This window comes from Cetorhinus maximus, chromosome 22, assembly GCF_964194155.1.
Source record: "Cetorhinus maximus chromosome 22, sCetMax3.hap1.1, whole genome shotgun sequence".
In the NCBI taxonomy this organism is placed as follows: Eukaryota; Metazoa; Chordata; class Chondrichthyes; order Lamniformes; family Cetorhinidae; genus Cetorhinus; species Cetorhinus maximus.
This window is the reverse complement of record NC_135900.1, coordinates 44,717,520-44,745,091: the sequence shown is the minus strand read 5'-3', so window position 1 is coordinate 44,745,091 and position 27,572 is coordinate 44,717,520. Positions and strand designations below refer to the sequence as shown.

The window sequence follows — 27,572 nt, the reverse complement described above, 5'->3', positions numbered from 1 at the left end:
CCTCACCTACAGTTAGGTGGCATACTGTTTGTAATACTGAACTAGCAATGCAGAGGCCTGGACTAATGACCCAGAGACAGGAGCTCAAATCCCACCATGGGAATTTAAATTTGGTTCATTAAGTAAATCTGGAATTAAACATTTTAATATTTAAATGGCGATCATGAAATTACTGAGGTTGATGCCGCTTGGTTTACTAACATCTTTTAGGGAAGGATATCTGTTATCCTTACCCAGTCTGGCTTCTATGTGACTTCGGACCCACTGTGGTTGACTCTTATCTGCTCTCTAAAATGGTCTAGCAAGCCAGTTAGCTGTATAAAACCACTATGGAAAAAATGTAACAAGAATAAAACCGATGGATCACCTGGTTTTGACAGAGACACTAGACATGACGCCCAGTTCAGTCAACCCTTCAAAGTCCTCTTCAGTTACATCTGGGGACGTGCCAAAATTAGGAGAATTGTCCTACAATAGCCTGACAGTCATACTCCTGAATCATAACTTACAGCCAATGTTCCAGACTCCTCAATCACCATCCCTGGGTATGTTCTTTTCCACTGGCAAACCCACGAGAGGTGGTGGCACAGCAGGAAGGAGTGTCCCTAGGATTCCTGAATATTGCCTTGGACCCCGTGAAGTTTAACGACATTGGGTCAAGCATAGACATCCTGTTGATTACGCCTATCACCCTCCTTCAGTTGATGAATCAGTACACCTCCACATTGAACACTACTTGAAAGAAATAACTAAGGTAGCAAGGGCACAGAATATATTCTGGGTAGTTTATATCCATCAGCAAAAGTTGCTCAACAGTACTACTACTGACTGAGCTAGCTGAATCCCAGAGGACACAGTTGTCAGATGGGGTCTGCAGCAGGTAGTGAGAACAAACACAAGGGAAAAAAACCAACTAGACCTCGTCCTCAACAATCTAACTGTTGCAGAAGCATCGGTCAATGTCAGTACAGGTGGGAGTGACCATCCTTAAGGCAAAGTCTTGGCTTCACACTGAGGCCACTCTCCACTATGATGCATGGGACTTACCATTGTGCTAAATGGGATCGTTTCAGAACAGGTCTAGCAGCTCAAAACTGAATGTCCATGAGGTGCTGTGAATCACCAGCAGCAGAATTTTTTGCACCATAATCTGTAAGCTCATGGCCTGACATATCCCTCAGTCAACCATCACCATCAAACCAAGGGATTAACCCTGCTTCAATAAGCAGTGTAAAATAGTATGCCAGGAAAAGCATGAAGTGCCAACCTATTAAGCTACAAGACTACATACACGCTAAACAGGGGAAGCAGCATGTTATAGACAGAGTTAAGAAATCCCACAACCAACAGAACAAATCAAAGCTCTACTGTCCTGCCACATCCAGTCATGAATGGTGAGGAACAATTAAGCTTCTAACGGGAGGAGGAGCCTCCATGAACATCCTCAACGATGGCAGAGTCCAGCATGAGTGCAAAAGGCTGATGTGTTTCTCAGCCTCCTCCCGAGACTCCCACCATCACAGACGCCAATCTTCAGCCGATTTGATTCTGTTCACATGATATCAAGAAATGGGTGGGCACGATGAATACAGCAAAGGCCATAGGGTCCAATAACAGCCTAGGTGCAATGCTCAAGGCTCGTGCCCCAGAATTAGCCTCTAGCCAAGCTGTTCTAAAACAGCTACAGAACTGGCTTTTACCCAACAAAGTAGAAAATTGCCTAGGCATAAGCTGTCTGCAAAAAAGCCAGACAAATCCAATCTGCCTAATTACCGCTCCAGTCTACCCTCAATCATCAGCAAAATAATGGAAGGAAGGTGTCGTCAATACTGCTATCAAGCAGCACTTACTCACCAGTGATCAATTTGTGTTCCATTCAGGACAACTCCGCACCAGACATCTTATCTCTATTTTAGGGATACTAATTGTAGACCCGTGGACTCGCTCATTCCTCATAGGCAGCAAATATGCCATTCTGCACGTCTTTCCACCTTCCTATATCTTTAGCATATTAAAAATCACTCATCAAGCTATCTCCGAACTCAGATATAGTCTTGCCAGGAAACAATTCCCTTCAGTCTTCCATTCTACATTCATTCAACAGGTTTTTAAAAATACACACCAGCGATCACTAATTATTTATTAATTTACCTCGTCTTCTCTCCTATCCTTTTCAACCTTGAAAGGCCAACAATGTTGGTCCTTCATCTAGGTTGCCCAATAAAAATGCTCAGCTATTGTTTTAGACAGGACAGTGAATAAGTAGTCTCTAAGGGTGCTATATTTAAACTTACTTTGGTTTTAGCGATATAATAGCCTCTTCTCCTTTTTCCATTTCTTGCAATGCCTTCTCAATTCCTGGAGGAACATTGTGTTCTTCACCATCACCAATGATAAATGACACATCTCGACTGTCAAAGATTGTACCCTGATATTTTCCTTCCAAATGGACTGAAATAAAGAATAGAAAAGGGAACAGCTGAGTATATGTACACTCTCTATTTTGTGCAGCAATGGAACTGCCTTGATTCAAGATCTCTCACATTCCATTTCATTCATGTGGTCTGTACTCAAATGGGGAAAGTGAATGGCTGTACTTTGGTTTGAAGAGCACTTCCATCAAATTGGAGTTCTGATTGAACTAGCAAATGAATAAAACATTTTAAAAAAAATCTACTGACATCTACTGGAAAATGTTGGTATTTCTTGATACACCATCCAATAAAAATGTTGCATGAATACAAAGGCCCAGATATTACGCAAAGCGGTAATCATCATTGGATTGCCACTCTGCTCAAACTTTTCCACTCCTTGACGTTGCTCCGCATTTCTTGCTGGGCCTTCCAAGTCTGGCTTCTCTAGAAATGCAGAGTGCAGCGTCCATTGGAGAGCTTGTAGCAGAGAGGGGGGGGGGGGGGGGGGAGAGAACGCCCCTTTTTCACTGCACTAGCTGCCGCCTGGTAAGTTTAAATGTTCAGTGTGAATGATTGCGAATGGGTAAATGGGTGGATGAATGAGTGAAGGGGTAGGCAGGTGAGATAGTGGTTAGGATGGATGTGGTAAGCAGGTAGGGTGGCAGGTGGGTCTGGTCAGGAGGGGCAGTCAGATCAGAGGCTTGTCAGGTTGGGGGTGGTGCAGTCAGGTCTGGTCAAGGGATGGGGGAGATTGTCAGGTCAAGCCCGGTTGGCAGTGGGAGTGATTGGAGGCAGGGGGAGCAATCCAGTTCTGTAGTTACCCAGCAGCTAGACTAGGATCTTTCTATCTAAAATTTCCTGGATAACTACCCCGTTAAGTACCACAGAACTGTCCGAAGTCTTGGACTCTAGCTCAGGGTGACAAGACATTCATGCAGGGCCTTGTGGAGTAGGGGAATTGCCCATCAGAAGTTCAAACTTCCTGGGTAATTGCCACGGAGGTCAGCACATCAGGACTTCTGCAGGATCCCGATGTGCATCTTGGGTTCTACGTCACAGACTGGAAGATCCGGGCCAGTGTTCTGAAAGTATTATATTTGTAGGTGGCACTGTCAGCAAAATATTATATGACCAAATGTTACATTGACTAGGGTGAAAATAAGCAACCAATCTTTGGGCCTGCTGAGTTTTTTTTTAGCATTTTCTGTTTTTATAACCAATCCTTGGAATTGCACGAGGAAAAAATAATTGTGAAGCAGTTGAGTAGTGATTTTATTTGCATTTCAAAGATATTTTTACAAACTATTCGGATGAAATTGAGCTGCATGACAAGTAATAAGAGCTGCAAAAAGGAAATAGGAAAATAAACTTGCAAAGGATAACAAAGTTTTTATAAATATAAAAGAAAGAGAATGCTAAAGGGAAATGTGGGCACATTATAGTTTTGCCAGCAGTTGACTGTAATGAATAATAAGGAAATGGTGGTCTCGTTAAATGAGTACTTTGCAGTTTAGAGAAAGAGGACAAAATATCAGTGGTAACTGGAAACCTAAAATAACTTGGCAATACAAAAGACTGACACCAAGTCAAATGAGACATATGGGTAGATGAACAAAACTTCAGTCAAAGAGGTAGGTTTTACAGTATATCTTAAAAGGGAGAAAGTGAGATAGAGAAGTGGAGAGGCGTAGAAAGGGAATTCCAGAGTTGAGGGCCAAAGCAGCTGAAGGCATGGCCATCAACAGTAGAACAATTAAAATCAGGGATACTCAAAGGGCAAGAATTAGAAGAACACAAAATCTCTGAAGGTTATGGAGCTGAAGGAGATTACAGCAATAGGGAAGGAAGATGCCATGGAGGAATCTGAAACCACGGATGAGAATTTTAAAATTGAGGAGTTGATTATCAGCAGAACGGTGATGCTAGGTGAATGGGGCTTGATGTAATTTAAGACATGAGTAGCAGAGTTTATTGAGGATAGAATGTGGAAGGCCAGTCAGGTTGTTAGAATAGTCAAGTCCAGAGGTAACAAAGGCATGGATGAAGATTTCAACAACAGGTGAGCTGAAGTAGAGGGGCAGTTGGACGCTTTTCTGAGATCGAAATAGGTGGTCTTATTGATGGCACGGATGTAGTTTGGAGCTCTTCTTGGTGTCAAATATGATGCCAAAGATTTTGAACTGTCTGGTTCAGCCTCAGACAGTTGCCAAGGAGAAGGATGGAGTCAGTAGCTAGGGAGCAGAGTTTGTGATGATGATTCAAGACAATGGCTTCAGTCTTTCCAACATTTAATTTCTGCTCATCCAGTGCTGGATATCAGACAAGTAGTCTGACAATTTAGACAATAGGGGGGTTAAAATAGATCTTTAAAATAAGTTAATGGAAGGAATGGCGCAGATTTTTTAAAAGTACAAGAAGGTAATGGAGAAAGTAGTGGGACAAAAAAAAGACACTTCCAGAACCTGATGGTTCCTGCTTTAAATTATTGAAAGAAATGGGTGCAGAAATTGCATTTGTATTAGTCAAAATTTTTAGAAGTTTTTTGGATTTAAGAATTATACCTTTGGATTGAAAAATTGCAAATCTCATGCCATTATTTAAGAAGAGAGGGAGAAATCAGGTAACCGATTTAACTGTTGTTGTTTAACATCAGCTATGGAGAAACTACTGGAATCTATCAGAGATACAAAGTGACCGAGCATGCGGTCAAGTGAATGAAAGACAGCCAGCATGAGTTTGTAAAGAATAGGTGAAGTCTAACTTATCCTATTGAATTTTCTTTTCCCCCAAGAGGTCTCCAGGGTATCCTAGCATGTTGGTCTTTATCTGAAAGGCGTTGGGAGTACAAATGTAAAGAGATGCTTTACTTATACAGAGATTTGGTCAGATCCCATCTGAACAACGATGTTCATATTCTTTGCCCCGATCCTCAGGTTGGCATTGAAAGGGGCTCAGATTCACAAGAATTATATAGTTTAATTAAGAGGCCAAATTGCAGAAACATGGTTTATATTTTCTTCAGTTTAGAAGAGTGAGGAGCAACTTATTCAATACCTTTAAAACGATAAAGGGATTCAAATAGAGTAGACACCGAGAAACTATTTCCTTAGGTGGGGGAATTCACAACGAGGAGGCATAATCTTCAAATTAGAGTTAGACCATTCAGAAATGGAACTAGAAAGCACCTTTTCACAGAAGTTGTGGAGGAAATCTGAAAAGCTCTCTTAAAAGGATGCTTAATTGAAATTTCCAATACTGAGATCAATCAACTTTTGAGGTAAGCATTTCAAGGCACATGGAGAAAAGATGGGTAAATGGAGTCGAGCTACAGATCAGCCATAATCTAATCGAATATCCTACTCCTATTCCTACATGACATCAGGAATAAGTGTGCTTGTATTCAATTTATTTACAGCATTAATCCAAAACATGGCTTAACAGTTTGCTACAAAGTAGTCACATAAAATGAAGCAACACTTCTGCCGAAGGGTCGTGAGGACTCGAAACGTCAACTGATTTCTTCTCCACCAATGCTGCCAGACCTGCTGAGTTTTTCCAGGTAATTCTGTTTTTGTTTTGGATTTCCAGCATCCGCAGTGGCTTTTAGCTTTTTGTTTTTATCTTTACTGATAATGCCCAGCAAAATTTTACATCTGAAAAATTGCTGCAAATTGAAAAATTCACTTGGGCGGTTAATCAGTTTTTGTAAGACCATGATAATGCTGACATTACCCATCATCACCCAGTACAATTTCATCTCATTGGCTCAGTTACCAGACCTCAGACTCACTAAGACTTGGTAAGTAGACCTCCAAGAACAGCAATCAAGTATCTATGCTGTATGCTCTCAGAGACTAAAGAATTAAGACTACAGAGGTTAATCAATCAATAAATATGAATTGGCCACCATGAGCTGCTCTTTTGCATTCTCTACAGTGTATGTCAAGTACAGCATGGGCAGAGGCCTAAGAGCAGGTTTCCTGCAGCACGCTTGAATTGGAATTGGTTTAAAGACAAGAACTGATTTAAAGACAAGGCAAAAGCAATAATATGGGTGCTATGTTTCAGGGTTTTTCACTTTGTCACAGGTGGCAGCCTTCTGTCGTGATATGATGGTTTGCACTCTGGTGGTCAACTCCATGTTAAACATCTCTAGGTGTGACTCAGGAACCACACTCTGGCATAGCAGTCTTTGTCACATTTGCTGCAGAGGAAGACAGTGGGCTGTGAAGGTGCACGATTCACCGGCCTCTATTTTCTCTGGGCCCTCTTCTCAGCAAGGTGATTTTTGTTTCCGCATGCCTCTTCCAATGCCCTTCCAAAGGTCAAGGCTGACAGCAACAGTTTCCTATTTGTCAGTGTCAATGCCCACCATCTTCATATGTCATTTGCAGGTGTCCTTGTAGCGGATGATATGAACTCCCAGGAGGCCATGACCCAGTGATTAGTTCACTGTACAGAGGGTCTTTGGGTATAAGGTCGTCAATGATCTGATGAACATGATCGAGCCAGCGCAGACATCGTTAATTTAGCAATGAGTATATGCTTGAAATAGCACACTCCAGGGTCGTTAACTGGTGACCCAGTCTTGCCAAGGGATGCCGAGGATGCGACAGGGACAGTGACGGTGGAAACTGTTCAGCCTTTTCTCCTACCTAGCCTATGTTGTCCAGGTTTAACCAGGTTGTCGAGGAGTCCACGGAGGATGCAGGCTTGGTAGACTTGCAGCTTGGTGTTGTCAAGTCAGGCTGCTGTTGTTCTTAATCAGCTTGGACATAACACGTGCAGCTTTTGTGATGTGGGTTTTGATTTCGGCATCAAGTGAGGTTGTTTGCAATTGTGGAGCCCAGATATGTGAAGCTATCAACAATCTTTATCATCACATTGTTAATGCTGATAGATGGCGATATGGCAATGTCGTAGACCATATTTGTCTTCCTGTTGCTGATGGTCAAACCAAACTCTACAGGCATGAGAGAATCTGCCCATGTGCTGCTGAGGTGCTTCTTGGTACGCAATGCTCATGTGCCATCGTCAGCATAGACCACTCTCTGATGAGGACTTGGTACACCTTTGTCTCAGATCTTAGGTAAGCAATGCTGAAAAGCTTTCAGTCAGTTCTGGTATGTAAGTAGAGATCCTTTGTAGATGGCCTGAAGGCACATGACAGCAGCAAAGAGAAGATTATGCCAAAGTGCGTCATTGCCAGAATGCAAGCTTGTTTGACCCACTGCAGATCTCCAAACCGGGTTCCAATATTGTATCGTCATTCTAACCTTACCCATCATGTTGTCATGGAATGAGGTGATCACACTAAGGAGCTTCGGCAGGAGGCCAATTTTCTCCAACTTAAATAGAAGGCCTCTGATTACATGGTTGAACGCTTTGGTGAGAAGACAATGTACAACGGTCTCCTTTGCTCATGGCATTTCTCTTGCAGTTGCTGGGCTAAGATGATCTTGTCAATTGTGGATCTTCCAGTTGTGAAGCCACACCTGGGTTTGGGGTAGATGCATTCAACCAGGATCCACAGTCTGACAAGGGCAACATTGGCAAATACTATTCCCACAATGCTAAACAGGGAGATGCCTCAATAGTTGTTGCAATCATTGCAGTAACCCTTGTTCCTGTGCAGGATCACAGTCTTTGCATCATGCATATCCTGGGGTACTGCCCCCTCCTCTAGCTGAGGCAGAGAAGTTTGTGCAGATGCTGCAGGACTGCCAGATTTCTGTGCTTGATGAATTCAGGCTGTTTAGACTCAGCACCCAGAAAGCAAGGCAATAACTTTGCAAAGTCCCTCCACTGTCAATTTGACAGGCAGGTGTTCTATAGTATCTAAAGCTTCTTTGCTGACAGTGATCTCTCTAGTGTACGCCTAAGATAGTATTCCACCATCTCACCAGCTGTTTATTACAGTCAGAGATGCCCTCCCCTGACTTTCTTTTCAATGGAACCATTTTCTTTGCTGATGGACATGCTGCCTTTTTGATGCCTTCATTCATGCCCCTAGTATTCACTGTGTCAAAATGATAACTGTATATATGGGCAAAATTGTAACCAGTAGTCAGTGGCGCACTGCCTAGCAGTCTGTTGGACTTTACTCCCAATGGCTCTTTGTGCATCGAGTCTCCTCACTCAGATTTCTCTTGTAATTAATGAGCGGACCACTTGGCTTAAATGACAGTTCCACCACAGTGATGTTAGCCTTGAACCAGTCAGCACTTTCCTGCTTGTTCCCCATAGGTTGAGAGTGCGGGTATTGTCTCAAAATATGTTCCATCTCATTTTTGCACTCTGTGGGAATGCTGGAGAGGGCCTGTTCAATCAAGTTAGGAACGTTTTAAAAAAAATCTGGTTAGGCAGTATGATATGAGAATGACATTACTGCTTTGAATGAACACTTCAAGGTTGGCAACCTCATCCTAGTGTACACCAGGAGTGATTAGAGTCAGTCAGCACTGTGGTAGTTGTGAGTGTTTTTTAAAAATCCGTTCATGGGGTGTGGATGGTGCTAGCTAGGCCAGCATTTATTACCCATCCCTAATTGCCCTTGAGAAGGTGTTGGTGATGAGCTGCCTTTTGAACTGCTGCAGTCCCTGTGATGTAGGTATACCAACACTGCTGTTAGTGAAGCAGTTCCAGCAACAGTGAAGTAATGGCAATATATTTCCAAGTCAGGATGGTGTGTGGCTTGGAGGGGAAGTTCCAGGTGCTGGTGTTCCCATGCAACTGCTGCCTTTGTCCTTCTAGATGGTAGCTGTCGTGGATATGGAAGGTGCTATCTAAGAAGGCTTGGTGAGTTCCTGCAGTGCATCTTGTAGATGGTACACATGCTGCCACCATGCATCGGTGGTGGAGGGAGTGTATGTTTCTGGATGGGGTGCTAATCAAATGGGCTGCTTTGTCCTTGATGGATTCAAGATTCTTGTGTGTTGTTGAGTTGCACTCATCCAGGCAAGTGGACAGGCTGTGGGGAGTCAGGAGATGAGTTACTTGTCATAGGATTCCTAGCCTCTGACCTGCTCTTGTAGCCAGTATTTATGTGGCTGGTCCAGTTCAGTTTCCGGTCAATGGTAACATTCAGGATGTTGATAGTGGGGGTTTCAGCGCCAGTAATACCATTGAATGTCAAGAGGCGATGGTTAGATTCTCTCTAATTGGAGATGGCCTTTGCCTGGCTCTTCTGTAGCACGAATGTTACTTGCCACTTGCCAGCCCAAGCCTGGATATTGTGCAGGTTTTGCTGCATTCGGACATGGAATGCTTCAGTACCTGAAGAGCTGCGGATGGTGCACATTGTGCAAACATCCACACTTCTAACCTGATGATCAAGGTCATTGATAAAGCAGCTGAAGATGGTTGGGCCTCCCCTGAGGAACTCCTGCAGCGATGCCCTGGAACTGAGATGACTGACCTCCAACAACCACAACCATCTTCAAGTCTGCTAGGTATGACTCCAACTAACAGAGAGTTTCCCCAGATTCCCAGTGACTCCAGTTTTGCTAGGGTTCCTTAACACTCGGTCAAATGCTGCCTTGATGTCAAGGGCAGTCACTCTCACCTCACTTCTGGAATTCAGCTCTTTTGTCCATGTTTGAACCAATGCTGTAATGAGGTCAGGAGCTGAGTGGCCCTGGCAGAACACAAACTGAGCTTCAGTGAGCAGGTTATTGCTACACAAGAGCCACTTGGTAGCACTGTTGATGACCCATTCCATCACTTTACTGATCATCAATGTAGACTGATGGGGCAGGAATTGGCCAGGTTGGATTTGTCCTGCTTTGTGTGTACAGGGCATACCCGGGCAATTTTTCACTTTGCTGGGTAGATGCCAGTGTTGCAGCTGCACTGGAACAGCTGGGCTACAGGTGTGGCAAGTTCTGGAGGAGAGGTCTTCAGTACTATTGCCAGAATTATCAGGGCCCATAGCCTTTGCAGTATCCAGTGCCTTCAGCTGTTACTTGATATCATGTGGAGTGAAATGAATTGGCTAAAGACTGGCATCTGTAATGCTGGGGACTTCTGGTGGAGGCTGAGATGGATCATCCACTTGGCACTTCTGGCTGACGATTGCTGCAAATGCTTTAGCCTTATCTTTTGCACTGATGTGCTGGGCTCCCCCATCATTGATTTGGGGATATTTGTGGAGCCACCTCCTCCAGTGAGTTGTTTAACTGTCCACCACCATTCATGACTGTATGTATGTATGTATGCTGCAGAGCTTAGATCTGATCTGTTGGTTGTGGAATCACTTATTTCTGTCTATCACTTGCTGCTTACGCTGTTTAGCACACAAGTAGTCGTGTTGTAGCTTCACCAGGTTGACGGCTCAATTTTAGGTATGCCTGGTGCTGCTCCCGCCCTCCTGCACTTTGAACCAGGGTTGATCCCCTGGCTTGGTTTTAATGGTAGAGTGGGGGATATGCCAGGCCATGAGGTTACAGATTGTGGTTGAGATAAATCTGCTGCCGCTGATGGCCCACAGTGCTTCATGGTTGCCCAGTCTCAAGTTGCTAGATCCGTCCGAAATCCATCCCGTTTAGCTTGGCAGTAGTGCCACACAACACAATGGAAGGTATCCTCAATGTGAAGTTGAGATTTTGTCTCAACAAGGACCGTGTGGTGGTCATTCCTACTGATACTTTCACAGATGGATGCATTTGTGGCAGGCAGGTTCCCATAACACCTGCCGCAGGCCCAGTCTAGCAGCTATGTCCTAACGACTCGGCCCGTAGTGGTGTTACCAAGCCACCCTTGGTGATGAACACTGAAATCATTATTAATATTGAAGTCATTATTTATATTATTATTATTAACCCAGAGTACATTCTGTGCCCATACCACCCTCAGTGCTTTTTCCAAGTGGTGCTCAACATGGAGGAGTACAGATTCATCAGCAGGAGGTTTCCTTGTCCACGTTTGACCTGATGCTATGAGACTTCATGGGGACCGGAGTCGATGTTTAGGACTCCCAGGGCAACTCCCTCCCAAATATATACCACTGTGCTGCCACCTTTGTCCTGCAATGGGACAGGACATACCCAAGGATGGTGATGGTGGTGTCTGGGACCATTGTCTGTAAGCTATAATTCCATGAGAATAACTATGTCAGGCAACTGCCTGACACAATCATACTCACGGAATAATATATTACAGACAATGTAAGGCAAATTGAGAATCATGATCAGGGAGTCACGCCTGGTGATGATCAGATCCAGCTAGTACCAATACCTTGATCTGGGATGTCTCCAGGACACCTTGTGGCATGTCTCCAGGACACCTTGTGTCAATGCTTTGTTCTGAAAGATGTTGGTTACCCAATGTTCATGGGTAGCAGCAAATCTCAAGTAATCTCTGTCCATTCTCATTTGTCTTTCCCAGGCCATGATGTCCGAGGCAGAGGCCGTGTCACATGGTCTGTGCCCACTCTTGTTTGAAATCTCCCAGTAGGTAAAGATGTTCTGACTTAGGGATTCTTCTGATGGCAGTGTCAAGCACCTCCTGGAACTGGTCTTTCGCCTCTGTTTTGGAGCACAGCGTAGGGTGGCTGGTCCTGTTCGAGTTGAGAGGCAGATGGAGAGAACATCTCTTGAACCTTCTGTGGGTTCTGTTACCATCTAGTAATGGTAACCGTCTGTTACTCTCTAATCTCGAGAGTAGTGAGTTCCTTACAGTGAAGTCTACACCTTGCTCACGCTTCCTCTGAACTCATCCCCTGCCAGATGAACGTGTAATGTTTTTCTTTCAGTGATCCACTCTTGGCAAGCCTGGTCCGTTGTGGGAAAGCTATGTCAAACATTCATCCTATTAAGTTGCATGACACAGGTGTCTTGCATGCATTCCAGCTTGCCAATCAAAAGGTTGGCATTTTTTTTCTTTTTGTTTGTTTGCCTGGTGTGATGGATTTCATCCACTTGTTGATGGGTGACTTTAAGCTCCAAGCAACTATTGAAGCATTTTCGAGTTGGGCGGGGTCTGCCCGACTTGAGGTGGGCAGCTGTCCAGTGGGACACAATGGTACCTCCCACTGTTGGAGACAGACGTATCACCTGTTCTGTAAGCCAATCAAATTGGGATTATCATTTGTAACTGCTGTCTCCCAGGATGTGTTAATGCTCTGAAGTGAAACTGGAGTGTCCTCTCTAGGGCGCAAGCCTGGGAAAAACTTATGGAGACCCAGGACTGCCCATAAGTCAGGGTCCTGTTCTCGACCTCCCCAATCAAGTCCAGAGGAATACAAAGCACTATCAGCACTGGCTTGGTTCCAAGAGTTCCCAGAAAGATGACATATCTGGACATCAACCTGCCTTTGGGCTCCACGTCAGATATTTTGTCAGGGTTTACACCCCTGGCCTTCAGCTCTCCCAAGGTATCTGTAAGGCAGTGGAACTATTTGCCCATAGCTGGGAGTTTGGTTCATGAGTGCCAGGGCATGTCCACATGCCAGTGGGCCTTCACATTGCATGCCTAGGGGGGGGCCAAACCCCCTCCGAGTTCCTCTGAAGCTTTAATCTGTGTCCAACAAGTCAATTGGATGCATCTGGTGTGGGTGAAGGCAGTTAATATGTTTTCTGCTTGTATACTAGTTTGCTTCTGATTTTCAGCCTATACTGTTGTAAGTCTCCCCCTGTCAGTACACAGCCTCTCTACTGGCAAGTCCTCAGTTAGTGGTGACACACAGAAATTGGGTCCCTCACAGCCTCGGGCTAAAGTTTTTGTCATAGAAAAGGAATAAGTTAGAATTATGAATCTTTATATAAGTGTATTTTCACAGGTTTAAAATGCCACAAGGCTGCAGCCACTTAGATGGGAGAAGGGGAGTTGAAGTGTTAATAAGCTAACCATCTTTATGTTGTCCACACCAGCAGGAATATTAATCAATTTAGCCAAACAAGAGAACTACAACCATTATGGTGGAAATAATTCTATTCATATAAACCCAACATGAAATTCCTGCTGAAAACGTGCTAGGTTAAGTGTCAGGATCTGTGAACAGGGAAGGAGTTTAAGACATTTTCTGGAAGAGGAATAAATTTTACATAGGCAGTCATCTTTAAAATAAGCAGCTAAAGTCCAGGCTTGGGCCTAGAGCTGGGAGCTAAGTTGCAGGTCAGTTTTCAGTTTGGAGCTGCCTAGAAGGAAAGATAATGCCAAAAATAATGAAGTCAGCCCATGAATAGGACTAGGAACATGGTTACTTCTACATTTATTTGAGGACACAGGCGAAAATTAAGTGAAGCTCGTCAAAGTTGATTCTAACTATTATTCTGTATGTTCATTTGCTGTCTGCAAAATAAAGCAGTTTATCAACTCATAACTAGCCTTGTCTTGCTATACCATCAGAACCACTGGAGAACTGCATATGCAGAAGGCACAACACCCAGTTCAGATCAGATATCAAGACATACAGATACACCACTGAACACAAGAAGCTTACTGGAATATACAGTACTGCATTCACTCAGAGAATATCCCTAGCAAACCTGAAACTTAAAAAGGGTTACAGAGCTGAGTTGAGTCACTCTAAACCTCATAGTAAATGTTATTAAAAAGGTTAATTTGAAATACTACTTTAAACTAAACTGGGAATAAGACAGAGACAAAAAGGTTTAAAGTAATAAAAGGCAACTTTAGGACTGATCAGGAAGGTCTTCTTCACCCAAAAAGACACATGAAAATTAGTCAGAAAAGATCAGCTGGGCCATCAATTCTTTTATATATTGTCCTGGTGCAACCTAAGTAAACAATGGTCACACCCACCCAACTAACTCTTCCAACCATGCAACTGTCTAGCAGGGGTGAAGAGACTCTACATTAAATTTAGTACGGAAAAATTCTGGAAAATTCATCTGACCCTTGAAGTTGATCAAACAAGTTGCAGGAGACCTGTGAATGGGAGACACCGCCCCCATAGTACTCCACCTGAATCTTGAATGTTGTGATGTTACTCAGTTAGGAACTTGTCAAGTTCACTTTTCAATGTTTGCAGCAAATCTGTATACACTGCAAGAGACGGCATCTTGTTTCAACGGGTGTTGATACTCCACAAAAAATCCTCTTGATAACTAACCTAGATCTCTGCTTTTGTAACTTGTACTCATGCCCTTTGGTCTTCCCTAATCTAACTAAAACAGTCTATCCATATAGGCTAAATCTAAGATAAAAGCAAAATACTGCGGATGCTGGAAATCTGAAACAAAAACAGAAAATGCTGGAAAAACTCAGCAGGTCTAACAGCATCTGTGGAGAGAAAGACAGAGTTTATGTTTCGAGTCCTTATGACTCTTCTGCTGAGTTTTTCCAGTATTTTGTTTTTGTTGTAGGCCAAATCTAATCCATTTTTTTTCAAGACCCCAAGTGAATTCCCTCAGTCTGTTTTTTTTTTCCCAGAGAAATATAGACCCAGCTCTAAGCCTATCATCATAGCTAAGGGCTTCTAAACTAGGCAATCACATAACACTCCTTTGAACTTTAGAGGGTCTCTCTATCCACATCGTGTGGAGGGACCAAAACTGGGCAGGATATTGCAGATCAGGCCTAACGAAGGTCTTGTGCAATAACAGGATAGTTTTTCTTTGTTCTGTCCTAGTACACTCATCTGTTTTTGCTATAGCCTTGTGGCATTAATCAACATGGAATGGACTTTGAGCAGTGGTGGAAGGGAAATCCTGATGAATTAAAATAGACCAAATCAAATTTCCACTCATAAGGATATTGTTAAGTAGAAAGAATCATTTTATTTGTGACTCTCCAGATATCCTCATTGGAGAAATGAACACTAGGCTTTCCACTACAGATCAGCATTTTATCTTCATTACCCAAGGAGTTGTCCTTCCTCTCTCACTAATTTTTCCACAGTGTTCAAATGAAACACAGAGAAAGGGAGCATTTATTTGCACTATAAATGGATTGGGCCAGGATCTCAAACCCGAGGCCAAGATCATGGTTTGTTGGGCAGTGATCTCCACATTCCTATATGCTGCTGAAATTTGGATGATCTACAGCAGGCACCTCAAAGCACTGAAAAAGTACCACCAGCAGTGCCTCCGCAAGATCTTCCAAATCTAATGGCAAGAAAGGTGGCCCAACAGAAGCATCCTCTTCCAAGCCATCATGTCCAGCATCAAGGCACTAATCACTCAAAACTAGCTCCGCTGGACAGGACATATCATTTGTATGCCTGACACCAGATTCCTGAAGCAACCACTTTACTCGGAACTCGATCGTGGTAAGAGACTCCCAGGAGGACAATGGAAACACTTCAGGGATGTCCTCAAAGCATCCCTGAAGATGTCAAACACCACACGCCACCCACCCCCACCTCATGGTAGTTCCTGGCTTGTGACCAACCAAAATGGAAAAGGTTCATTTGGGATTGCATGTTCTCAACAAAGTCTCTCAGAGGCAAAGCTGAGGCGCCAGAGAGTGCACAAACTTAACAACTCACTTATCCAACCCTGCCCAAGCATCACCTGCCCTGAAAAGAGTCAGCAGATCATATATTGGATACATGAGCCATCTCAGAACACATTGAACAGGAGTGGAAGCAAGTCACCCTCAACCCCAAGGGACTTCCTGAGGAAAGAAGGGGAGGGGTTGGACTAGATTTCTGATAGGTGTGCCTGGTCTTCCGAGGAAACTGAAGAGTTTGTCTGGAACGTGTAATTTAGTCCTGCCTGTTGTAGAATAATTCAATGCGTAATTTGATCAGGTCATTGTCAGGCAGTCTATAAAACACACAGTGCTACCACTACTTTCAGAGGAAAGCACTGGGTCAGGAACACTCCTGGTTCAGATAGGAAGGAGTGAGGAATGGAGAAATTTCAACATGAGGAGGACTTTAAATTTGAGGCCTTGCTCATTGGCCTTGGCCAATGTAAGTTAGTCAGCACAGGGGTGATGAGTGAACAGGGTTTACTACAAGTTAAGATACTTGCAGCAGAGTTTTAGATGAGCTTAAGTTCATTGAAGGTGGAAGATGGGGGGCTGACCAGGGGAACACTGGAATAGTCACTTCCTGCAATAAAACATAAATCTAACGTATAGTGGTAAGAAGAGAGAATACACTTACACTTTTTGAGAACAACCCGTTTCTCAAGTATGTCCATGTAACAGCTTTTTAACCATTCTAGTAAATTTGCCCTGCACCCTTTCCAAGGCCTTGACAGCCTTCCTAAAGTGTGATGCCCAGAATTGGCCACCGCGCCCCCCAACTGAAGTTTAAACAGCATTTATAAAGGTTTAGTTAAATTTCATTTCTTGTGTACATTATGCTTCTATCAATAAAGCAAGGATCCTGTAAGCTTTTTAAACAGCCCTTTCTATATGTCTTGCCACCCCAAGAAATTTATACATGTACACCTGCAGGTTTCCCTGTCCTTTTAAAATTGTACCATTTAGTTTATATTGTCTCTCCTCATTCTCCCTAGTTCCGTAACAACCTCCAAGTTCCTTACCATATTCTTCCCAGCCCACTGAGGTCAAGAATTCTGGGCCAGAATTTCCCTAGCTCCATGCCTTCACTTTTCCCCTGCTCTGCCCTCCCAGGCCTTTCCCCTCTCCCACAACTTCCCTGCACCGCAAGTTCCTAACCTTTCACCCACCCACCCCACAATTCTACGATTTCTCTTGGCAAAAAGTGGATGACTAGAAACATAGGTCAGGCCGCTGACTCTGGCTTGGTGCATGCACAGCAGCAAACGAGATCAACATGGGAGTGTGACACTGTCTTCAGGATTGGCCCCCTCTACCAGGTGCACATGTGTTGACATGTCTTGCAAATAATCACTCTGGAAGAATAGACAGTAGCAAGAAATTATGAGGGTAAAAATTAGTTTCTCACTCTCAACAGATGCTCCCTCATTAGGTTTAGAGTAACTTTCTCCCTTCTTTCGGATTCGGCGAATAATTCCACCATCTTCATCCTCTGTCAGATCTTCTGCTTTGATTTCAAAAAGCTCGATCTTAAAAGTGTGAAGAATAATGGAAATGGTGTCAAATATTATCACATACCATGTCATCTTCATGGAGAATTTACAACAATTCAGGATGTATTCTTTACCTTAGACACTCTTGATCCTCTCTACCATGTCAGTTTCTTGATTTGAGTGTATGGGACATTGAGCTATACACACAATAAAATTCCCATCTCTAAATATTTTATAGGAGCAGAAGGCCATTCAGCTCGTCGAGCCTGCTCCGCCATTCAGTACGATCATGGCTGATCGAACACTTCAATGCCTTTTACCTACACTATCTCCATAACCCTTTACGTTATCGTTAATTAGAAATGGCATTTAAGGTAGTAACAAACCTTGTACAGTAGACAATCAAGTAGCAACGATGCCAAAGCTTGTTTGAGAGTCAAAATGGCATGCAGCAATTGTTCTTCTCTGAGATTAGATTTCCCTCAGCTAATCACATAATAATGATGCTGTTATATGATTCGAGATAGTTAACAACTTCTAAAATTAAATTACAAATTCAAACAGGAGAACAGTCAATTTTTCAACAATTAGCAAAAAGCATTCAGGGTGCAAATATTTAGATATAGTCATATAGTCCTGTTGAAAAGAAGAGAAAGTAACTTTTTAAAAAGTGGGTACCTCAAACACGAGAGTGGCATTGGGTGGAATTTTTGGCGGGCTACCTGCAGAGCCATAGGCATATTCTGGCTTACAGATGATCTGGCAGACTTCATTGATCTTCATGGTGGCCACAGCAACGTCCCATGCTTTAATAACTTGCCCTGTTCAAAGTGAGGAAAGTTGATACCTCAGTCCCTTCGTCAATGTGCAATTCCCTCAACAGAAACAATGAAGCACCTTCAGTCCAAGTAAGAGACTTTTGCTCGGGGGGTGGGGAAGTAATTTTATGTCACATGAAAATCAATATAAATGCAAGCTGGCTCCCACCTTCAAACAATAGAATATCACATATGTAAAAATAAACCTTCACGGGGAAATGGGTCAGTCAGTGGATTCTAACGCTATCTGCATTTCAATAAGAACACTGTATCGTTATCATATCAGCTTTACAATGTCTCTGATGCTTTAAGGATTCAATCTGAAATGATCAATCTAGCTCCCAGTATTTTGAACCCACAGTACAATATTGCTGACAATTCTTGGATAATACAAAAATAATTATTAAATATTTCTGAGGAAAGAGTAATGGACATTACTGGAGTAAGATTGGAACATGATTTTCCACATGTACAGCTTGTGCTATGCCTTGCGAACAGGGCAATATGCAGGAATTTAATGCAGTGGTACTTGGGAGTGCTTAATGGGAAAGCTGAGAGGCAGACATTGAACCTGCTTCTAACTCATGCTATGAAACTCTGCGATCACAAAGGGTTTATTCTGCAGAATCAACATCCCTTCCCTCGAAGAATTCAAAGCTCCATCAAACCCTGCACTGCTAGGATTCTATTACCCCATCAAGAACTTCTAGCTCAACTACAGTAAAGGTTAAATAAAGGATATTACAACAATATTGCAAACAGCCAATACCTAGTCTGCAACACACATTCTTCTAAATTGCTGGCAAAAAGCCATGAAGAATACTCAGAGACTCTCCTGTCCAATTCTTCCCCACCCATTTGGAGATTTCATAGCTTCTACATGACATTCTTCTGCTTGGTGTGAACCAGATTTAAGTTGCAACCAAAAACAGTAATCTTAATTTAAACTAAGATCAGGGTTTATATATATAACCCAATGTACACAATATAGTACCTCTGAAGCCTCAATAACCACTATACAAGCATTCTCCCCTAAACAAAAACTGAAAAGATGTTCATGAAACAAAACCAGTTATCCACCTGTCTCTGGTGTTCGTTTTGAACTGACATGTGTAAATGGGCTTTCCAGTGCATTTCTGGTAGTTACAGCGATGGAACAGAAGAAGCTGAGCAAATTCCTGCCCTTGCTGTTCTAGAGGCAGGAAAATTCAAGGAACACAAGGAATCACAAGTACCTTACCTTTGCCAAGGTCAAATGTGAAATAGTCATCTCGGTCTCTGCTAGAGTCAAATTTAGTTCCATCTAACAGCACTCCAGTATAGTGGACAGAGACCTTATCTCCTGTCATTGGAGTGTCATCACCAGTGCCATCCTTTTTTATCAGCTGTAAGAGGAAAGGGAGGGAAAGATTAGCGGTTAAACATATTTTTAGGGTTAATCATACAAGTCGCCTGAAGTTATAAATAACTAAGTTAAAGGGCGCTAAGGGATTTTAACTATATCTTATGAAAATCACTTTAAGAGTATGTCTGATTACTGTTTATTTTTCTAATTCTATTATTCTCCATCATATCCTGTATATCGCATAGGAAGTAGCTTTTAAGACAATAATTCTGATTAATTTGAGCTTGTCGAAGTAAGATGTGGATCTTCAGGAATCGAACACTAAAAAAATTAACTACACAGAGCCAGTGTCCGGCACTTCTACATGCCCTAATCAGAACTCTGTACCATTTCCATTGCTCTCGCAATTAACAATGGCTTATATTTAATTGTATGCAGGTGGTGAACATTAAATGTTCATTGTGCCCCCGAAACTAGACAGACCAAAACTGTGGTTATTGGGCTAGGTGGTGTATGCTTATAATGTGTAACCTGTAAAAAATAGTTTAAAAAGGCTGGCTCTAGTTCAATCCTTCACCAACTGGCTTTCTGGATCAGAACAGCTATCCTTATAGATTTACCAAATCTTGCTGAACTACAGCCAGTTTTGCACAGTGGAATTTGCTCCGAACTTGGTTCAGAGTGCCAAAACTCATTTTACACAGGATCCAGGCAGTGGGAAAAATTAAGCTCTTAATTTTCAAATTATGAAGTAGGGAGATCACAATGCAAAGATGTCAGGCCTGTGACAGCTAGTACAACTCTAGTCTGTGGTAGAATGGTTCCAGGGATGAGTAACTTCAGTTATGAGGATCGATTAGAGGGGTTGGGATTGTTCTCCTTGGACAGAAGGCAGCTAAGAGGAGATTTGATAGAGACGTTCAAAATCATGAGGGGGCTGGACAGAGTAGATAAGGAGAAGCTGTTCCCGCATGCAAAAGGATCAGGAACAAGAGGGCACAGATTTAAAGTGATTTGCAAAAGGAGCAAATGTGACGTGAGAAAAAACTTTTTTACAGGAGTGGTTAGGGTCTGGAATGTACTGCCTGCAAGTGTGGTGGAGGCAGTTTCAATCGAGGCATTCAAGAGGGCATTAGATGATTATTTGAATAGAAAATGTGCAGAGGTATGGGGAAAAGGGAAGGCAATGGCACTAGGTCATAATGCTCATTTGGAGAGCTGATGCAGACACGTTGGGCTGAATGGCCTCCTGTGCCGTTAAAATTCTGTGAACTCACGAGGTCCTCTCTCCCTCTCAACTGTCGTTAACTTAACGTCACCTTATGTATCAAGTTAACATTGATTACCTGGTGTAATCCAGGCTAACTGGGTTTCACCGTCTGTTTGTTCGTTTCAAAATCCACCACTGTTCTAAAATGTGTTAAGTTTCATTATGATGTTTAGTAAAATCCTTTCACAGCCTGAGGTAAAGTATAGCGAGCGGAGGGAAAACCTATTTAAACTAGAATCCAGGGATTCAAATAGGAAAACTGAAGGAGAATCGTAAGGCGCTAGGACCTATATTCGGTGCTGGTTGTTTTCTGGGAGATTGTGGAGAGGTGCCGGTGTCTGCCGTGTGCCTACAGGAAGGGGCCTGGCTGGAGTGGGGCCATTCGCACTGAACCCACAGTAATCGGCTCGGGCACAACCCGCTTGAGGCTCTGCGGTGGCGCCTTGTAGAATAGAAACCCGAGGGAAATGGAGCGCAAGGCGGGGTATAATTAATCACTGACCAACATCTGAATGTGAGGCAACCAATTCCATACGATTGAATCAACCATTTTACAAACAGTGGCAAAGTGGCCTCAAATACATGGTTCAGTTGAAAATACTTAAGGCACCTCGTGTACATGGTGACCTAGAGACAGCCTCCTGTTGTACGCTGCTTTCAAAGATAACCATATCTAGATATTTACTCTGGCCAAAGCTGGTAAGGATTTATGAGTTAACACTGATTTCACCCCATTTTTTTTTTGGAGCAGTAGGATTGCTGGCTGCTAATTCCGGCTCTTTCTTACCTTTAGAACTCCTCCATCTTTCTTGGGGCTGATATCTTCCCCCTCGATAGGGATTTGCTGCTCGCTTTTCTCTTCTCCTGCAGTCATCGTTCTGCTCAAAACAGTTTGTTTCACACAAAGATTTTTATTTAGACGCAGGGACGGATATAACACGCCCGACTTCTACAGTCAGTCTGAACGTGCCAAAACTCTCGACCGTTTGGGAGTGTGATAATGGGAGGCGGGTCACAGAACTTTCCAGAGAGAAAAAAAAAGCTGCAAAAGATCCGCCTACCTGCCCGCCTCCAGCACATGGCTCTCTCTAGCTCTAGAAAATTCTCTATTGCGGATTCTACTGCCATTATTTTTCATCGCTGCCTGAGAACTTGACTCGTTTATTTTTAAACTCAGTCCAGTCGGCCTCAAAATACAAAACCAACCCATGGTTACACTGCTCAATAAAAACAGAAAATGCTGGAAATATTCACCAAGTTGTTATCAGGCCGCATTTCTCCGATTATAACCTCAGCGCTGATGAGCTCTCTCCACCTCTTATGAGGTGCTTTTAGTAGTATATGTGGTAAAGGATGGGACCACGTTCTGCAATGGTCACTTTGACACACAGTTTTGAGCTTTGAACCTAGATTTTCAGTCTTTCCATTAACCACTGATTCCCCCGTCCCCATTATTAAGGAAAAAAGCAAAAAATTGTGGATGCTGGAAATCTAGAACAAAAACAAAAATACCTGGAAAAACTCAGCAGGTCCAACAGCATCTGCGGAGTGGGATACAGTTGACGTTTCGAGTCCACATGACCCTTCGTCAGAACTAAGACATACAGATGCTTTCCGGAGGGATCGTTCCCTCCCGAACACCCTGGCCCACTCCTCCATCACCCCCTACACCTCGACCCCCTCCCACGGCACCTTCCCATGCAACCGCAGAAGGTGCAACACCTGCCCCTTTACTTCCCCCCTCCTCACCGTCCAAGGGCCCAAACACTCCTTTCAAGTGAAGCAGCACTTCACTTGCACTTCCCTCAATTTAATCTACTGCATTCGCTGCTCCCAATGCGGTCTCCTCTACATTGGAGAGACAAAACGCAGACTGGGTGACCGCTTTGCAGAACACCTTCGGTCTGTCCGCAAGCATGACCCAGACCTCCCTGTCGCTTGCCATTTCAACATACCACCCTAATCTCATGCCCACATGTCCGTCCTTGGCCTGCTGCAATGTTCCAGTGAAGTTCAATGCAAACTGGAGGAACAGCTCTTCATTTTCCGACTAGGCACTTTACAGCCTTCCAGACTGAATATTGAGTTCAACAATTTCAGATCATGAACTCTCTCCTCCATCCCCACCTCCTTTCCGATCCCCCTTTTTCCAATAATTTGTAATTTTTTTACAACTATATTTTTTTCTTTTCCCTCCTATTTTTAAATTTATTTAAATCTATTGTTTCATCTCCACCTTTTAGCCCATTTCGAACCCTTCCCCCCAACCCACCCGCACTAGGGCCATCTGCCACTAGTTTGCTTCCCTTAATGTCCCCATTAGCACATCCTTTAGATAATATCACCACCGTCAATACCCCTTTGTCCTTTTATCTATGACATCTTTGGCAGTCTCTTCTTGGCCTCCACCTATCACTGGCCCCCTATCGAGCTCTCCTGTCCCACCCCTTTCTACCAGCTTATATCTCATTTCATTTCTATATGTCTCAGTTCTGATGAAGGGTCATATGGACTCGAAACGTCAACTGTATCCCTCTCCGCAGATGCTGTCAGACCTGCTGAATTTTTCCAGGTATTTTTGTTTTTGTTCCCATTATTAAGGACTTCAGTTATGTAAATTGGAGAAGCTGGGATTGTTTTCTTTGGAGAAGAGGCTGAGAGCAGATGTGATAGAGGTATTCATACTCAAGATAATTAGGAGTCTAGACAGAGTAGATAGGAAAAAAACTTCTTAATTGGAGGAAGGATGGAGAACTAGAGGGCACGGATTTAAGGTAAGCAATGCCGTCCCTTGTTTCAGGTTGCAAGTTTCTGCCACAGTTCTTCATGTGACTGAACAGATTGATTCTCAATCCACAGATCTTTGGGCACATGAAGCAGGATGTCCCAGGAGGTAGTGGGTTCCAGAATGCAGGATTTGCTTCCTTTTCTGTCACTGCTCTGCCTCATCATTAATGTCTGTAATATCCACATGTGCGTCCTTGGCCTGCTACAATGTTCCAGTGAAGCTCAACGCAAACTGGAGGAAAAGCACCTCATCTTCTGATTAGGCACTTTACAGCCTTCCGGACTTAACATTGAGTTCAACAGCTTCAGACCATGAACTCTCTCCTCCATCCTCACCCCTTTTTGATCCCCTTTTTTCAAATACTTATTTTTAAATTTTTATATATATTTTTTTCCCCACCTATTTTTATTGTTTTTTTAAATTTATTTCCATTTTTATTCATTGTTTTATCCCCACCTTTTAGCCCATTTCGATCTTTTTTCCCCACACTGTCCCATTCCCCCACCTCACCCCACCCCCACTAGGGCCATTTGTCACTTGTTCATTCTGCTTTCTATTCTAATGTCACCATCAGGACCTCCTTTAGCCAGTATCACCACCATCAACACCTCTTCAACCTTTTATTTATGATGTCTTTTGCAATCTGTCCTTTGCCTCCACCTATCACTGACCTTCTATCCAACTTCACTGTCCCATCCCCCCCCCCACCCCACCCCCCAGCCCCCAGCCTTAAACAGTATATATTTCACATTTTTACTTCTCTTTAGTTCTGAAGAAGAGTCATACAGACTTGAAACGTTAACTCTGTTTTTCTCTCCACAGATGCTGGCAGACCTGCTGAGTTTTTCCAGCACTTTTTGTTTTTGTTTCAGATTTCCAGCATCTGCAGTATTTTGCCTTTATCTCATTAAGTTGTTGTGACTCAAAGTGTGATGCAGCTTGATGGACAAGTTTTTGCCATTTTGAACAATTGCTAGCAAGCTCCTCCCAGACGTTAAGGTCAATGCTGCCGTGCTTCAAGGAGAGCTCCAGCACGTCTGAAACATTTTCTTTGTTCCCCCCTGAAATAGTGGTCATTTGAGAAAACAGAACCTGGTGGGGGAGACAGTGTCCAGTCCACTGAAGTTGATTTAGCAGGACTTTTGTCTGAATGCTCGTGGCGCTGGTTTTAAGAAGGACACTAGCATTTGTTCAACAGTTCTCCCATTGAACCCGGAGGATGCGGCGGAGGTATTGCTGATAGATTTCTCTAGCGCTCTGTGTCGCAGATACAAAGCCCAGGTCTCGCTGCAGTACAGGAAATGACAACTGCTTTGGATTTTGTTGACTTGGAGGTATTTGATGTCGAACACCCATTGTAGAAAGTTGAACTGGTGCAGCTGATCCAGTGTTGGATCTCTTCATCAATGGTTTGAGAGAGGGAGCTGCCAAGGTATGGGATGTGCTCAACATATTCCAGAGTCTCTCCTTCAACATATATGGGAGTTGGAATATTTGGCTGACCAGGTGGGGTTGATAGGAATTTTGTTTTGGCAACATTGAAGGACAGACAGGGCAGGCAGAATTGAAATGATCAAGAGTGACTTGCAAATCTGGTGCAGATTGGGCAATGACACTGCAGTCATCTTCAAACTGTAGGTCATGTATACCTAAGATGGTCAGTTTAGTTTTGGCACAGAGGTGACGGAGGTTAGTTTTCCATTCAAGCGGTATTTAATACTGACCCCAGAGGGCCGTAGATTTTTGATGTGAATAATCACATAACATCCTGTAGTTCTGCCACAATTTGGTTCTGGCCTAGTGATCTCATACAAAAACAGAAACAGAAATATCTGGAAAAACTCAGCAGGTCTGGCAGCATCGGCGGAGAAGAGCACAGTTGATGTTTCGAGTCCTTGTGACTCTTCAACAGAACGTTCTGTTGCTTTGGATTTCCAGCATCCGCAGTTCTTTGCTGTTATCTAGTGATCTCATAGTTGTCCCAAGCCTCTTTATTGTTACACTATCCCCATCTTTGTCAAAGGGTGAAAAGGCCACTTTGAATTTAGCAATTTGTTCTTCTGTTAGTTGATCAGCCTTTTCTGTACATAGTAGATTGTAAATAATCAGGGGTCTTTTACACAGCCTTGCTTGAGAAGCAATGGCGACATGAGGAAGAACATTTTTATGCAGCAAGCGGTTAGGATCCGAAATGCACTGCCTGAGAGTGTGTGGAGGCAGGTTCAGTAGCGCATTCAAAAGGGATTTGAATAATTATCTGAAAAGGAAATGCGTGCAGGGCCACAGGGAAAAGGCAGGGGAGTGGCACTGGGTGAATTGCTTCTTCAGAGGGCAAGCATGGGCCAAATGGCCTCCTTCTGTGCTGTAACCATTCCATGACTATATGTTGTTTTGTTAGCCAGAAACTGCAGATGCTGACAATCTGAAACAAAGATTTCCTCAGTATACCTATCTGCAATTTGCAAAACAGCACCTTTCTATACTTTGTCAGGTCATGATCAAGTGTAAACATTTTTCAAAACTGGATTATAATCAAAAGTAACAGAAGCCTTGTGCAGAATTAATTACAATGTAGTGTTTTAGTTTACAGATTCTCTGTCCTCAGTCCTCCAGAGAGATGGCCTTTCTTCGTGTCCTCATTGTCTCAACTCATGAATGATCATAATTATCATAATCGGGCAACTATAGGCGATAAAATCATTAAAAAGGTCAGTAAAGTTTGGGATATTATAAATAGAATGAAAATTTCAAGTGTAAAGAGGCAATTATAAAGGTGGTTCAGTCCACAGTTAAAGTAACAAATGCAGATTTTGAAGGATAGTACACAACGTAGGCCAGGATTTTCCAGCCCTGTTGTGGGTGAGACCCACCGCGGGCACAGCGGCTCCCCAGCTAGAAGTCCATTGAATTGCAGCGGGACCGGAAGATCGCTGCGGCGGGTGGGTGCGTAAAATCCCGCCCGTAGATTTACTAGTACTGAAAGGGTGCTGCATTACCAGAAGTGCTGTCTTTTGGATGAGATCTTAAATGGTGGCCCCAGCTGCCCTCTCAGGTAGATGTAAAAAATTCTGTGGTATTATTTCAAAGAAGGGCCAGCAAGTTCTCTAGTATCTTTGTCAGCATTTACTCCTCAATCAACATCACAAAAATCAAATAATATCTGATCACTTGTTTTATCTGCCTATTTGTTGTGGTAGTTATGCACAAATTGGCTGCTGAATTTCCTTACATAAAAACAGTGTCTTCAAAGTGTTTTGGGTCCTGGAGTCATGAAAAGTGATGCATAAATGCAAGTTCTTGTTACACACTTTGCCACCACAGAAACATCGCTTTTTCATTACTTAAGTATGGATGACTCTGTCCTTCTGAATGATACCCAATATTCTCCTTATAAAGTACGTTCTGAAAGCATCTAGGCTCTGCTTCCATGTCCTTGTTAGGGTCCAGTTCTCTGCACTGTACTCAAGTATTGACAGAACAATAAACTTTTACACTTGCCTTTTTCACATCACATGTTTTGTCTCTCCCTCAGAAAAAGATTTCATAATACATCAGAAACACTTCCAAATCATCATTGTTGGCCATCCCTTGACTCAAGGATGACTTCTACTCAGGGTCGTGAGTTTCTGCCACGGGTCTTCATGTGACTGAACAGGCTGATTCTCAGATCTTTGAGCACATGAGGCAGGTTGTCCCAAAAAGGAATGAGATCTGGAGTGCAGAATTTGCTTCCTTTTCTTTCCTTCTCGGCTATCACTAGGCCTCAGCATTAAGATGTTTGGACTGAACGATGATGCAGCTTGATGAACGAGTTATCACCAATTTGAACGATTGATAGTAAGCTCCTCTGAGTCATTTATGTCAATGCTGCTGTGCTTCAAGGAGAGCTTCAGAATGTCTTTGAAGCGTTTTCTTTGTTCTCCCCGAAACACTGGCTATTTGAGAAAACAGGACCTGGAAGGGAGACGCTTTTTGGTTACCCAGACACAATTTCTAGTCCAATGTAA

At 43.1% G+C, this 27,572-nt stretch overlaps 1 protein-coding gene across 2 annotated transcripts in view; it reads right to left on the bottom strand.

Annotated features, from left to right (window-relative positions):
- fkbp4 (FKBP prolyl isomerase 4) overlaps positions 1-21,761 on the bottom strand; it is a 37,807-nt gene extending 16,046 nt beyond the window's left edge. For both annotated transcript variants that reach the window (XM_078568206.1, XM_078568207.1), the window contains exons 1-5: positions 21,565-21,761; positions 19,403-19,547; positions 18,023-18,165; positions 17,260-17,380; positions 2,295-2,451 (exon numbers count right to left, since the gene is read on the bottom strand). In XM_078568206.1, the coding sequence (XP_078424332.1) occupies positions 2,295-2,451; positions 17,260-17,380; positions 18,023-18,165; positions 19,403-19,547; positions 21,565-21,651 (653 nt within the window). In that variant the 5' untranslated portion in view covers positions 21,652-21,761. The remainder of the gene's footprint in view (positions 1-2,294; positions 2,452-17,259; positions 17,381-18,022; positions 18,166-19,402; positions 19,548-21,564) is intronic.
- Between the last annotated feature and the right edge of the window lie 5,811 nt (positions 21,762-27,572).